Source organism: Lichenostomus cassidix, chromosome 2, assembly GCF_008360975.1.
Source record: "Lichenostomus cassidix isolate B80296 chromosome 2, HeHo_3.0, whole genome shotgun sequence".
Lineage (NCBI taxonomy): Eukaryota > Metazoa > Chordata > Aves > Passeriformes > Meliphagidae > Lichenostomus > Lichenostomus cassidix.
Window position 1 is genome coordinate 31,264,293 of NC_139482.1, and position 14,801 is coordinate 31,279,093.

General features: G+C 39.9%; 1 protein-coding gene and 1 pseudogene across 1 annotated transcript; one reads left to right on the forward strand and one right to left on the reverse strand.

Moving 5' to 3' along the window:
- Positions 1–2,250, forward strand: part of LOC146441067 (dynein axonemal heavy chain 11-like) — a 65,308-nt pseudogene extending 63,058 nt beyond the window's left edge.
- CDCA7L (cell division cycle associated 7 like) lies at positions 96–14,072 on the reverse strand. Its single transcript, XM_085049825.1, has 10 exons — positions 14,047–14,072; positions 11,997–12,201; positions 8,638–8,769; positions 7,814–8,173; positions 6,027–6,101; positions 4,720–4,902; positions 3,165–3,296; positions 2,217–2,366; positions 1,409–1,545; positions 96–1,052 (listed from the first exon to the last, which is right to left on the reverse strand). The coding sequence occupies exons 1-10, from the start codon at positions 14,070–14,072 to the stop codon at positions 1,022–1,024; spliced, it is 1,431 nt and encodes a 476-aa protein (XP_084905951.1). The 3' UTR covers positions 96–1,021.
- Positions 14,073–14,801: the final 729 nt, after the last annotated feature.

Sequence of the window (14,801 nt, forward strand, 5' to 3'; positions counted from 1 at the left end):
CATAATGATTATTGATCTCTAATCACCATTACATCTGCTGTGGGAAAGTAAATGGGAAACATCAGCATCAGGGTGTATTCTGACTCACAAAATACTCCTCTTTAGATCAACCTTTATTCTCTCAACATAGAATGAAATGTGTACCATACAAGGATTTTAACATATTTTAACATGCAATACAAACGTTGCATTTAAACAAAGTTGTTTGAAAGCCTGGTTGTACAAATGAAAAAACATCTAAGTATGAACTGTAAGTAAAAAAAATAATCCTGAACTCTGATTTAGACCAGTAACAACTGCTGAGTAGATGCTTCAGGCAGCAGGTACTCTACACAAAAACTGCTGGTGAGAAGTTTTGGTGGTTTTTTTTTTAATGATGATTTTTAATTTTTTTTAAAGAACATTCTTGTACTTTCATGTTTTGGTGAATAATTGCACTTTGGAATAAAATCATAAAAAAGCCATCCTCCCACTGGTCGATTGCATCACCTTTGGCTGGAACATAATGGCATTCTTTTGAAAGTACCCTCTCCTTCTTTGCAAGCACAAGTTCTATAAACTACAGGTGGTGGAACAGGTTGAGAAAGCAGAGCTGGAAAAATGGATCTTTATGGTCAAGTTGGTAGACAAGGGTGTTTTGTTTCTTTAAAGACGGGGATGCTTTGAAGGTAGTTGTTAAACACCCTTTCTGCAAACTTGCACTATTATATAAATAAAAATATTGCTCAAATTGACCAAGCTCTCCATCATGTGGTTGTGTAGCCCTGTTAAAAATTAACTACTCAAGGTTCAAGAGTGCCGTTTCACTTAACTTATAGGTCTGTGCACATACATTTCTCCACCAAAACATTTTCCTGAGAGATCTTTTGCATAAGACCATATCAATCAAAAAGTTCCCAATATAGAAATGAATATGCTATATACTACAATCCTATTTTTATATAAAACATAGTAATAAACTTTTGAAGTCAACATTGTCAACATATTAACCAGCTGCAGGCACAGTTTGAGTTCAGTGCTGTCAATTTTCATCCGCCAGTTGTTTTTGTAAACTAGAAGATGTGAGGAAACAGTGTTAGTACTTTGTAGGAAATGCAGGTTCCCCATGAACAACAATTTTCATTGCTGAAGATGGTAACTTCCAAAACAGCACTTCTATACACTTCAAACAACAAATAGGGATTTCTAAATAGGCAAAAGTATTTAAATTTTTTAAGCAAATTAGTTGTTTACACAGACAATATACCTCACTTTAAAGAAGCTGATTTCAGCCCAGGAAAAAAAATTGGAAATCCAAGAAACTTTCTTTGCATGGGCACAGGATTTGCCCCAGGGCACAAGAAGTCAAATGTTATTTAAAGGGCTTACAACAAGTTTAAAAGGAATGACCACAGGGCAGGAGTCTCACCTTTCCAGGTACTCCTTGACGTTGCTGTAGCCGTAGAACTTGGCCAGGTGGATGAGCATGCCGGTGGCACAGCGCCCATCCCGCCGGCGGCAGGAGCTGCAGTTGCACACTCCGCGACAAGGAGGACACATCCAGGCCTGCAGGGGTGTGAACATGAGAGGGGGGTAAAAGCAAGTTGTGAAAAATGTTATATTGGCCTTCCTGGTGCTCAGAGAAACACAAATATGGGTTCCCTGCCATGTGATTGTTTAGGGCAAGGTTTTAAAAGCCAGTCAGCCAGTCAGTCAACCTTACTAACACTTTCCGAATTCTGCACGCTTAGAGAAATTATTAAGTGCTTGACTACTTCTTACTCTGAAGACTCACATTCTCTGAGGTGCTCAGTATTCATTTTCAAATACACTGAAGTCATCTGTAATGCCTAACGATAACTCGTTCTCTGCTAGGCTGACTGTAGTCAACTCCCTAGAAAGAGATGGGTACCCACTGGGACAAGTTCCTTTGGCTCTCTCTGAGTGCTGGTGCAGCTCATTTCCTGGGACTGAATTACCCAGCTGGTACCTGAAGTGAGGCATCTCCAAGCTGCTCAGCAACTGCACATAAAAGCACAGGTGCAAATAGAGCAGCCACTGCCACGCTGGGCCAGCACATCAGAGCCATTAGCTAGTAATACAGATCTGCTCTTGGCAAAAAAGTTTGGACAGCGCATTACTGCGAGCATATTCTTATCACCACAGATTACTAACAAAACTGTATTCATTACACTTTCACTCCAGGCTCTAGAGTGATATATACTGGACATACATACTGGATCAAGCAGAGCTGACTTCACATCTTCACCGTATCGATTTCGAAGACAAGGTCCACAAAACTGCCCCCTTATTCCTGCACAGCCCGGGTTGCGACAGATTGTCTTTGTATCAGTTGTCTTTTGTCGACACTGGTGGCAAGTACTACCCTAAAGGTGGCAAGGAGGACAAACACATATCTATAATGGACAACTGAAATGCTCATTGATGAACTTTCCTAACAATAAGCACAAATTTCAAACAAAAGTCAAAACAATGAACAGCAAGTTCATTATGATAAACCATATAGCAATGCTAGGAATTTTACAGTGCCCAGTTTCAGTTGCACTGAAGTCTCAAATTACATGAACCTCATGTCACAGTTCTCATCTTTTCTCCTCTCTAGGAAAAACTTAAAACTATTGAGAAAATGATCTTGTGACTCATCTCTGCCAATACCATGAAGCATTAAATACATGGTAAGCTGATCTTCATGATAATCAATAATACCCAAATCCAGTGAAAGCAAGGAAGGAGGAGTTCCATTAAGAACTTTGGAAACTACACGACCTGTGCAGAAATGTCATTTCCAGGTGTACGAGGAACCATAGGGACCACTGTTATTTAATGGTACAACAACACAACATTTTCATTAGCGAGAGCAAGAGCTAAAAATGATGCCAACTCTTACCAGTGGCAAGTAATAGCTATAACAAACTTCGCTTAGTAGCTCTGTAGCAAAAATGCACTTCTTTTCAGAGGGAAAAAGCCAGTGGGGAGTGTCAACCAGCACAACCAAGCCCACAGAAGTCTGGCAAAGCTTTAAAAGTTGTACTTGGGTGACATAACAATGATCTGTACTCCCCAGAACCTCAGGAAAGGACACTTTTCAGCAAACATCAGTGCAATAGTGAGAGACTTTAAATTTCATGCACACAGACACACTGAAGAATATGGCAACCACTTACTAGAACTTTGTCATAGACTTTGTCTCCAGAAGTGATTGCAATGTTGCCCAAGTCCTCCTCAGTTATATCTTCTACTGGACGGTAAGATGAATACTTTGATGGTCTCCTTCTTTTGGGTACTCCACAATCCCCCTGCTAAAAAAACTCATCTCAGTACCTTTTGTCTGATGTCATGAAGCCTCTATCACCAGACTCGGTGACAACTTCCTTCATTTACAATGCATGCACAGTCCAGAACCAGCAGACTACAAGCTCATGCACTACTGGAAGAAAAGAGAATATTTTCCAAAACATCACTGCCTCTTTCTCTCCCTCTCCTCCGTAATCTTTTCTCTACTACATTTTTTATTCATTCTATTTAATTCCTTTCCATCATTACTACTTCTACTTGCAAAAATCCCTGACATGTTTTACTGCTAACTTTTCTTTGCATTCCCTGGACTCTTCCACTGTAACTCTTCATACCCCATTTCTTCCCTCTCAAAACAAGAAACTATAATCACCTGCCTTCCCATGCTTTCCTCCTTCAACCTCCTTGTATATTCTCTAATTGTTTTCTCAAATGACAGTCTCTACTGTCCTGAAAAAAACCCTTTACTGAAGTTTTAGGTTAGTCCTGCCATACCCAGCCCTTTCTTATTATCCTGTTTGTTATTTGGAAGAGAATACTCTGCTCACTATTAAGTGATCTTTTCTTTCCTTCTAAATATCATTCTCTTTGACCCCTATGCATAAGTAAGTCTTATCTGATTCTTAGCTTTCCCCATGTCTCTGAAAACCTGTCTTTGAAGACCTCATTTGTCCTGCACTCTAGAATAGCTCTACTCTGTCCAAAACAGTCATTTACCAGCCCAGCTTCTCATTTGGTGCTACTCCACTTTTTCTAATAGCCAAGTTCTCTCTATAATGCTTCCACTATGCCCAGCACTTGTTCCTACAAGCAGAATTGGCATACAATCTATGAGGATTCAGAGCCTTACAAGGGCTATACAAAAAACATAAGCAAGACAATTGACCACCATAAGTTAAAGGAGGAAAAAACCCAGATTTTTACAAACAGTAAAACCTGCAACCTTTTAATGGTCAGCCTGTACATTAGCAGTTTGCTGGTATAGATTCCCTTAATTCATTCTCAGTTCAGCCATGTAACTCATATCTTCCCTCTGCTATTTCCAAAGAAGGATTTCTGCCTTTTTTTTCTGTGTCTGATAACAGAGAAGATCTGCTTTGCCACCTCCACCATCCCACTGCCTTGCCACTCCAAGGCCTTCTGCATTACAAGCTCTAGTAATTTTCAGATGAAGAATAAATAAACGTAAGTAAAGACCATAAGTAAACTGCCTTGTTATGCTTGGCTAACACTGGTCACAAATAGAGCCCAATTAAAAGGTGAAAGAGGAGACAGAAAGGCCTGGAAATAACTTCTTCTGTAGCTAATCCCAACCAAAGATTTTCAGTAACTTTGTGTTGGATGTGATGTCTGGTCTAAGTTTGGCCAACAATTTAAATGTTTCCTAGTTCCTGACTACTGGAGATATCAAAATATGGCAAATACCACACTGAGTCTCTTCAAGAGGTTTTCCTGTCTATAGCTATTGATGTGTTCTGCAAGTTGGAGAGCTGACGAAGTAAGTTTTTCCAAGGCAAATTTTTCTGGTGGACGAGCACTTCTGGTTGGGTTCATTCGACGTGTTATCTGGCCTTCAGAAGATGTCCTCCTTGGGGTTTTCTTCTGTTTCTAGAAAGAGAAGGAAATATCAGTAACTGTCTTTTCAGTTATGTTTATAGTGTTAAACACTAGAAAAAATCTGAAAATCTCTGTACCACACTTATACTATCATGAATTGATCTGCTGTTCTCCCACTCCTTATTTATTAAGCCAAACCCCACCAACTTCTAGCATTCTTAAATATACTACCTACACACTACACCTTTTTGTTATTTTTAAAGCACCACACCTTCACATCAAATTCTATTCCAATCTGAACAATGAAAATTCCATTGGAATCACAGAACTACACCAAAATTTAACTCGTAGCATATTAGGATGGAAGCTAGTTCTCACTTTCTTTGGTAGCTAAATATTCAGATTTTCCCACAATCTGAATACACCTTTGAGGAATAATCTGAATTCTAGTTAATTTTCTTTTAAACTTTTTTAACTGAAAGGGTATTAATAAGCTGCTTCATTTAGTTCAAGATTCCTAAATTTTGGAAATTCTTTGGAGGTGCAAGATACCTTCTTCATATTGTCACACCTGCCAATTACTGTGTGATTGAATTCATGCAACAGAAGACTTGCATGGACATCTACCAAAGACATGGCCTTCAATGTTTCCTCAAATCTCTGAAGTTTATAATATATGTGGAAAAATGCTACTCCACAGAGAACTAAGAAGGACTGACACTCCTCTGCTTTAAAGCTGAGAAAAGTCAGTTGAAATAACTGCAGTATCATTCCAATTCATGTTGAATAGTTCAACTTCATGAGCATAGCTCTACTGGGATGTGTGGATTTTAGAAGAGAAGACCAAAAGAGGGAAATTAACAGGACCTAAACCTAAAGAAAAGCAACTACTCTTCCTTATTCCCACATACATAGACATTTGTCTAAGGTCTCAGTGGTATTTCTGGAGCAAAAATGATTAAGTAGAATCTCATCTTGGTCTTTGTATTTCTTCATATATTGTCTTATAAAATTCCATTTCCTCACATAATCTCTGGTACTTCCCAACCAATACCAAATGAAGTGACCAAACCCAAAGAAAACCAGAACAAACTTGGTGAAAGCTTCTGATGATACACATAAATCCTAAGTCTAACAAAAATTACTGTCACCACCAACCAATATAGGGAACTTACCGCAGGAGTCGAGGCAGGCGTCTTCACTGGGAACAGGTCTGGTACGGAATTCAGTTCTGCCAGCAGCTGGGCAAGCTGGAATAAAGAGATGTTACATTGAAAACTCACTGCAACTTGCAAAAAAACCATCACCTACCATCCACTGTTCACACGCACTTCAAATTATAGCTAAACACATGCATGAAACCTTTCTGGAAGCACTTAAAGTGTGTCTCATAAAAGGGGTTCATTTACTCCTGAATGAGCAAAAACTCTGCCAACAATACTAACTTCATAGCTCCCACTAATTCTTAGTGGGAATTAGAGCTAGCCAGATCTACATAACATCTTGTCAAAACAGCACCAAAAGAGTGCATTACACTATGGTAATGACATCCATGACTGATAATGAGAAATTCAGTTCATATGAGGAGGGAGAAAAGAAAGACAAGGTGCCAGAAGACAGTAAGATGATCCCAGTGAGCTTTTATTGACTGCAGATACATTTGTGCTCTTTGCCAGGGAACGCAGCATCCCCCTAAGCAGTGCAGACACTGGGTACATGCCCTTTACAACGTCATAAAGCAACTAAGCCCCACTGGCAGTTCCCCCAATGCATGCATGTTCTGATGAATATACAAAATCAGAAGCACTTCAGCAGGATGATCATCTGTTGTACTGTGTAGGAGATATCTTGGAGGTACATTTCCAGAGAAGCAGTGGCTGATAGATACAAAAAAACCACTGATCTGTTCTGGAATTCCAGAAGGAGGCTAACTTCTGAAAAGCCAGTGGTAGTGAGGATGAGCCAAGCTGCTAGCTCTCTGAGATTGCCACAGCCATCAAGAGACTAAAAAATGAATACAGCATTTCTCAGTAAACACTTCAGTGTGGCATTTATTAAGAGGCATTTAATGCCATTACAGTACTGCCCCTAGGATGCCAGTGAATCTCACAGTGGTTGAACTGCAAGGAAGAGTGGAATGTGAGAAGGGCCAAGGAGCAGCAAGGAGCAACACAACAGCAGCTGGAATACATGACAGATTAGAAATGCAGGTACAATGCTGAAGCAACTTTTTACACAGGAGCTGCAGTCCCACACTCCCAAGAGAAACTGCTTGAGCCCCAACACTACTTGGAAGCTGCAACTTTTCCTGAAACACAGTAAACCTGAAGGAGCTACTAAAGACTGAACATCAGTTCCGATTACAGAGCAGCATGATAATTAAAGAGAGCTGGTGGCATGTTGGATAACAGAGGAAAAAACATTAGGAAATTATCAGTCTCTCTTTTCCGCACCTACACACACATTCAGCAGTTATATAGTAAAGCGTAACTGTAAAAATCATATCTCACACAACTGAAAAATTACATTTATCATCCTCAGCAGTTTTCAGCTGGCTTTCAAATCAGTAACTGCAGCAGACTTGTCATACACAAAGAGTAGAAACACTATTATGTAAATGACACCATAAACCACCTGAAGGGACCAGCTGGTTTTCTGAAATGTTCTCAGTATAAGGCTGCCAAACTTGGTCATTTGTAACTTTGATCACATCCACATTAAAAATGCGTAGTTCTGCTCTGGTTTTAAACTTGACCAGGCTAGTCCTACTTGAGGTTATTTTAGGGGTAAATGTCTGAGTGCTAAGGGTCCTCTAGGGCTTTCCCAGGTGGAGAAGTTTGCTGTAAGATTTTCCCAAAGTTCCAGCACAGCACCAGCACGGACCCCAAGAAGTTCAAGTATGCTAAAGCTAAGTACTTGGATGTAAATGTCAGAGAACAAAACACTGCTCAAAAAGTCTTACCATGGCTTTATTTTCTTTTATATTTATGGCTCTCTTAAGCAGTGCACTTGAATTTTCCTCCTGTGTTTCTTCAATGTCTTCTTCAGACTCTGAAGCAGAGCCCTCTGGTTCGTCCGGCCGTTTGCAGCTTATCTCTTTTGAAAGAGGTGTGAGGGATTCACTGTCCTTAAGAGGTAAGTCAGATAAAGCCTGTTCAGGCATTTTTTTCTCAGATGACTTTCCGTTGGGAAGCTGTAAAGCAGCATGAAGGCCAAAGCTTCTTGTCTTGGGGGAAAGTTTCTTCTTCACCTCTTCCTCCTCTTCCTTCTCATTACCCAATAAATTATCACATTCTTCATCACTCAAGTCTGACTCCACTCTCTAGACACAGGAAAAATCCCATGTTACATTATTGGCTCAGACACAAGAAAGGTCATTTTTAAATCACTAGTTCTAGACAGCAGTCTCTCCACCCAAAGGCACCATCATAAATTCACCTAAACCAAGAAATTTTTAGAAGTTCACAGTATGCAATTTCTTTCTGTGCAGAGATCAACAAAACATGTACGAATTAGTATTGTCTGGGCTACAGACATGGCTGTCTGCAGAGGAACAATCTTGCTTAGCACAGCCTACAAGCAGTGGAAGAAGTTCTCATTTCTAATATGTGATGCTACATTAAATGAAGCATTCTTTCTCTTTTAAGACAACACATTTGAATTCAGCACGAAGAACATCACAGTGTATCAGAAAAATTCCTACTAGACCATGAGGTTTACTCAGAAAAGACAGAAAAAAAAAAGGAGTCAACATATACATTCATATGAAGGTGTGACTGCCTTTACCAGAACTTCTTTCTTGTTCACATGCACCTCGTTTGAAGGGAAGCCTTCAAACACTTCTGCTTCAGAGTCAGTGTCCTCGGTGAAAATCCTCCGCAGCCCTTCAGTGAGGTATCTGGACCGAAGCCGGAGCCCCTGCAAAAATACCACTCAGTAGCTGTGAGAGACAGTCAGATATAGAGTATTTACACAGCCACAATAGACAGGTTTTGAAGGTCAAGACAGTGCCAACTAGATAGCATATTGTGAAAGCACTTTGCAGGCAAAGCCTGTCAAAAGAAACAAACAAGAAGACAACCTTCAGAGTTTCAACATGAAGTCATTTTAACTTAGCATGATTTTTTTTCTTCAGTTTTAGGACGGGGCTTTTATAGAGCTATTTCTTGTGGGGGAAAATTTCTTATTCACCTCTTCTTCCTCTTCTTCATTACCACCCAATAAAAATAAACAATCAGTTTACTTGTGTGTAAATTATCATGTTTTATATATTTTCCTCTGGATGTAAAAAAACAGGCCTCGAATAGAAGAAAATACAAATGAGAGATGTGGTCTGCTCCTCGTGCAATTACACCATCACTGATCTGACCAATAACAACACAAATGCACAGAGCTTTGAACAGCCTGACTAACATCCCTCCACTTTTAACTTCTCAACTCTGTTTTTTTGGTGCAGTTTATCCTTCACATGTGTTCTAGGGTAGACAGCTCCTCAATTTTGGCCTATAGACCAGGAAGTAAAATGATCTCATTAAAACACTCTCCATGGTATGCACATTACATCCCAATTAAACACGAGGCTTCTACTAAATAGAAATATATTTCCACAGTTCCAGTAAGAACTAGTAGTAGAATATCTTGTCAATTTGTTCCTGTTAATCTCATGAAAGAGTTACTCCTGGTAGGAATACAACCCATGCTCACATCACACCTGCCTCTTGAAAGTCAGCATATAAGTTTGTTTCCACAATTTTCCTCTGTTATTTTTTCCTCCCACACGAGAAACAAAAATGACCTTTAATACAATGCATTTGCTAAATATCTTTATTCTTCCTTTCAATGCCCTCCCTTCCCTGACTTTAATTACACACTTCTTTATTTTAAGATAATATCTGGTGAAAAAAAGACACAATAGATGAGGGGAAAAACTTAAAGGGGAATGGGAGGGGGGAGCCACTGCATATGCTGTTTCTTTACATTTAAACATCTACAAAATTATTATGGGTAATTGTAATGAGTTTTCTCTGAGGAAAATTACTTTATTCTTTTGTTGATAGCTGCAGTGCAGCTGCTTGAGAAAGGAACAAACACAATAGGGAAGTTTCTTTAAAGTTAAATTGCATTTCTTGGAGGAAACTGAAGTTTTTTATGTATTCTGTTTTCATGAAATTCCACAATGAAGGTTGAAGGGGGGAAATATGCTATTTGTTAGCTAAAGCAACTAAAAATAATAGACCTAGAGCTGTGCTGTTCATCTACGAAGAACAGTCTACACCAGGTAAAATATGCATCAGGGATACCTATTGGAGAAATTGTGGGAACTCAGGAGATGCACAGAGATTATGGGAAGCGGACTGCAGAAAGCCCTGAGGAAAAGCAAGCACACAGAGGTCACTATTTGTTTACCCATTTGCACCTCAGCATCCAAGGAACACCTGCTGCGCTAACAGCCCATTTGCCACCCCAGCAGGGCAGCTACCTTGCCTCCTCTCACAAGAACTGCTGAATTTTTCTGAACTTCCCATCATTTTGCCCTTCACACCAAAACCTTTTCGTTTCCTGCACAAGTACCAATGGTCTTTTGCAACAATAGTGGTGCTTGGCATCATAAACATCAGGTGATGCTCATCCTGATGCAGGGCCTTGATGTGCAATGACTGCAGATTATGCTGCAGCTGGATGGAACTCAGGATATTTTTACTGTACCATGTAGTGGTAAGGGAGTTAAATTCAACACTGATTGAGATTTAAAATAATTCTCATCCCAAGGGAAACACAGGAATGGTAAGGAAGGTTGTAGTGCCAGCTGTAAATCTGGAACAAGTCTCACTGGGATTCTCAGCAATGCATGTTAAACTAACAGTACCTAGCTCTTTCCCAGAATTTTGCATCAGAGGATTTTAAAACGCTTTGCAGAAGAGATCATTATCATAAACTATTTCACAAGTTGGGAAATCAAGGGAGAGAAAGTACAGTCAGATGTCTGCAGCCCCCAGGTAGGTAGAAGCAAAGCTCCCCCACAAGGCTTCCCCTCCACCACCACCACCACTTCTCCCCACTGACCCTTCTTGGTGCTCCCCACAAAGACACAAATGCAAGAGCAAGCTACCTCCTGGTTTTGTGAAGTGACCAGTAGTGCTGTCCCGCAACAAGATTAGAAATCAATCTAGAGCCCAGGACATTTCATTACATTTTAGACACTATCTTTCTCCATAGCACAGACTGTGGTTCTGCCCCCAGAAGGCTTCTGCACTCTCCTGGGGTCACTTGCCTATAAAGGCTCAGAAACAGTACATACTTGTACAAGCCTTGTTCTGCCTGTTCCCTTCGCTAATAGTAATCACCCTTCTTGTCATCAGCACCTCTTAACCAGGTGCTGACCTGACGGACAAGTGAAATAGAAGAAAATAAAAATTTCATTTTTCTTATTAGTGAATCAGAGGGACCTTTGCAACAGCACAAATGACAAAAGTATCTTATAACACATTAGCCCATGTCTATCAATTATGTAATTATAAGTGTCTAAAAGACTAAAAACTAACTTTTTTGACAGCCAAGACAGCATACCAGTTCTATTCTTTTCTTGTGAATTCAGCTGGTATTTCCAGCTACCAAATCAGAGAAGAAAAAATATCAAATCATTGTGCTGATCAAAGCTACTTCACCATCAAGGGAGCAAAGAACCAGCAAACCCAACTATCACAGCAGGAGCTGATGGTTTCTCTGGGTCCCCACTATTAAAACATGCTTTTAGTGCAGAAACAGCACTGAGAAATTTCTGGAAGAAATACCTTGAAGTCTTGCATACTCACAAATGCCTACCTTATACCATGTATTTGTCCTGTCTTATGTATCCAGCAACTTCTTTCCAGGATGGTAATTCTCTTTTTCCTTTTTGCTACACTTACCTATTTCACACAAACTCACCTTCCAATGAAACCCATTTTCTTTTCCATATTATGAAAGAGTTTTCAAAAGAAACCATTAAACCCTAAAAAGGATACCAAGTTTGTTTACATTTATTTTTAATATGAGGACTGCAAATCATGGGTTAAGGTGCGAGTTATAATTCACACAGTTTTGACACAGGCTCAGAGTACTACTGCATCCAAAGAGTATGATTGGACTACGCAATCTGCTCCTACCTCTTTTCCAGACTCCAGAGAATCAAAACTAGCATAGTTGTTCTCTGACAAGCTCTGTTTGGGAGCATCATCTTGGAATTCTGGAACATCTTCACTGTCACTGGGGGCATTGAAAATGTTGGTCACATCCTTGGGTATCTGTTTTTGATTCAAAACAAGACAGAAAATATGAGTCACACACACCAACTTTACACGAAAATTCAAACTGGCAACAGTACAACTTATTTTTATATTCCTTCGCAAGTACAAATCTGTACCACAAAATATGCTATGTGTAAATTGTACCTTATTTAGCTAAACTCCAGGAAAATTCTGTATAGACTGTTTTAATCCCTTAATACAGACTCAGGATCTGGCATTACAGAGGGCATGCAGCACACAAGACGTTTAACTCCACAGGAAAGTACTTCTCAGACATAAAAACGTGTGTGCCTCATCTTTGCAACTATGTGCTCAGGGCACTTTTATCCATGGGGAAACCCCTCCTGCTCTTTTGGAGTAATGATGGCTCAGAGGTGAGGAACATAACTTTAAACACAACACAATGCTAAAGTACAAAGAAAACTTACCATCAGATTTGACAGTACCATTACGGATTTTAGCAGACACTTAGCTAACTACAAAAATAAAACCAATGCAACTCATTCACCTTGGTCAGTACTGTCACAGAGTTTTTCCTGAGTTCTTTAGTAAGAAAGTGAAAACGTGTTAGCCAACACTTCTCCTTTGCCAGAGGCCCATGATGTAGCCCATCAAGAGAGGAAGAAGCACAGCCAAGGGCAGGCAGCAGCCTTCCTGAGGTGACCAAGGTCACCACTTCAGAGTCCAAGAAGTCCAGTCCCAGCCTAGGAGACTCATAACACCACATCCAGCCATTCCACTGGGCCACATACTTCACACCAAGCACTTCAGATAAGCCTCTGCATGTACCAGGACAGTAAGGAAGCCTTCTAACAGTTCCCACCTGGGCTGCTTTAGAATCTGGCGTGTGAAACGATAGGATGAACAGATCAAGCATTAAAAACCCAGGGAGAAGGCATTTTGCCAAGTTTCAGAACACATTTTTACAAACCCCAGTATCACCTGCAAAACCATTCTGCTAGTCATACAAATGTTCAGAGAGAAAACTGCATTTTGAAAAATGCAGAAATTTTGCATTCCTCACCAGCATCTGGGCACTCATCTCCTACATCCCCTGGACCACATGTACACCTCACACACACCACTGTAACTTGAAATGAGCCTCTCACTGTTTGCTAACAGCAGAGATTTCCCACTCCTCTCATTAACTCTTGAGAATGTGAGATCAATGACTGTCTGGTCAGAGGCCAATTCCTCATCTGAAAATGCTATTATCCAGCCCTGAATATTCAACAGTACATCTCAGAGATGAAGTTCAGAACCAAGAGCAGACTGCCCTTTTCCACTGTCATAGAAAACCAAGGTTGTTCATACAGGGCCCCATATAGTTTGTTTTGTTTTGTTTTTAGCTCACTTGTGACAAGGCAAGTGACCCAAAGGAGGCTCATTCTCCAAAAGTAATGCTGCTTAAAAAGTTCTACTTCCTTGACCAAAGCATCACGCTCTGAAGTAAGTTACAGTAAAGGGTGAACATGGGCTTAATTTTATTCTTGTTCTGCTTTTATAAAGCTGATGTAGGCTGATGCAAAACCAATTTACTGTTGCTCGAGCAAGAGTAAAATTCACCTCTGAAAAACTGACCCTCTCAGGTCTATAATGCAATGACCCAACACATGGCTGCTAAAGCCATGCTGTCCTTATCTGAACCCCTTTGGATAGTCCTTCACTCCCATCTCCTACTGAGTACATCCAGAATCCCCTTCCATTGCTGTGACAATTCATCAAGTACAGAGCAGTGTTAAAAATGAATGCATTATGCATTTTAATGGAAAAATATACAAGGAGCTGAGAGCCTCACTGGTATGAATAAATTGCTTCCAGGAGCCACTGCATTAGTTCTTGTACTAATGTACACTTTAGCCACTGCTGTGACTACTGTATGCCTGATTCCTTCTTCTTCATCTATTACTTCTGCATCTGCACCAGAGGAGCCATTATGGGGCTGTAATTATGGATTTTGAACAAAAACAAAAAATTCTTTCCTAGCAGAAGACTTTTTAAAATATTTTTGCATTTCTAAATTCTAAGGCACTGGTACTGATTTAAGTAACTTACAGAAGAACTTCAAGAATTTTTAGTTGGTGACTTGCTCGCCCCATAGCTTGACTACTAAGAATCTCAGTTTGGTCACTGCTGGGTCCCTGTGTTACCAGAAGGGCTTACATTAATAACAGAGAACACCTAACACGTTCAAGGTGGGCACACTCCAAAAGTTTAGAAAGAGAAGTCTCATGATGAATCTTGATTAGCAACACTATTTCTACACCTGAAATCATAAGCCAAGTTTATTCCCAGGAAAAGTCCACTGATGTCAAATATAAGCTTGCAGCAAACATCCCCATCATGATGTGTGCATTTGCTGTCATTTATCGTGCAGTCCTGGAAGCCACAGACAGTTCCATCTTCAACTTTCAATTAAAATACATTCTGAAACTAATTTACAATCAGCATGAGAGCCTAGAATTTCAAGTGCTGTCAACAAATTAACATATTCCAAGTAAGAAAATACATATTTGCCTAAATAATGTCAAATGTTAATCCATTCAAAACACATGTAAGACACAGGCACTGGAGGAAAGGATCTTTTTGCCACTAAACCCCTAAAAATATCATGAAGGCAGAGGTGATGAACATTCCAAGCTTGCTCAGGGAAAATATTTCAAC

Coding starts and splice junctions, on each gene's coding strand:
- CDCA7L (XM_085049825.1), bottom strand. CDS start 14,072: ATGGCTCCTCTGGTGCAGATGCAGAA. Junction 8,770..11,996: donor CTCTGGAGTCTGGAAAAGAG/GTAGGAGCAGAT, acceptor GTATTTTTGCAG/GGGCTCCGGCTTCGGTCCAG. Junction 6,102..7,813: donor TAAAAGAAAATAAAGCCATG/GTAAGACTTTTT, acceptor TCTTTATTCCAG/CTTGCCCAGCTGCTGGCAGA.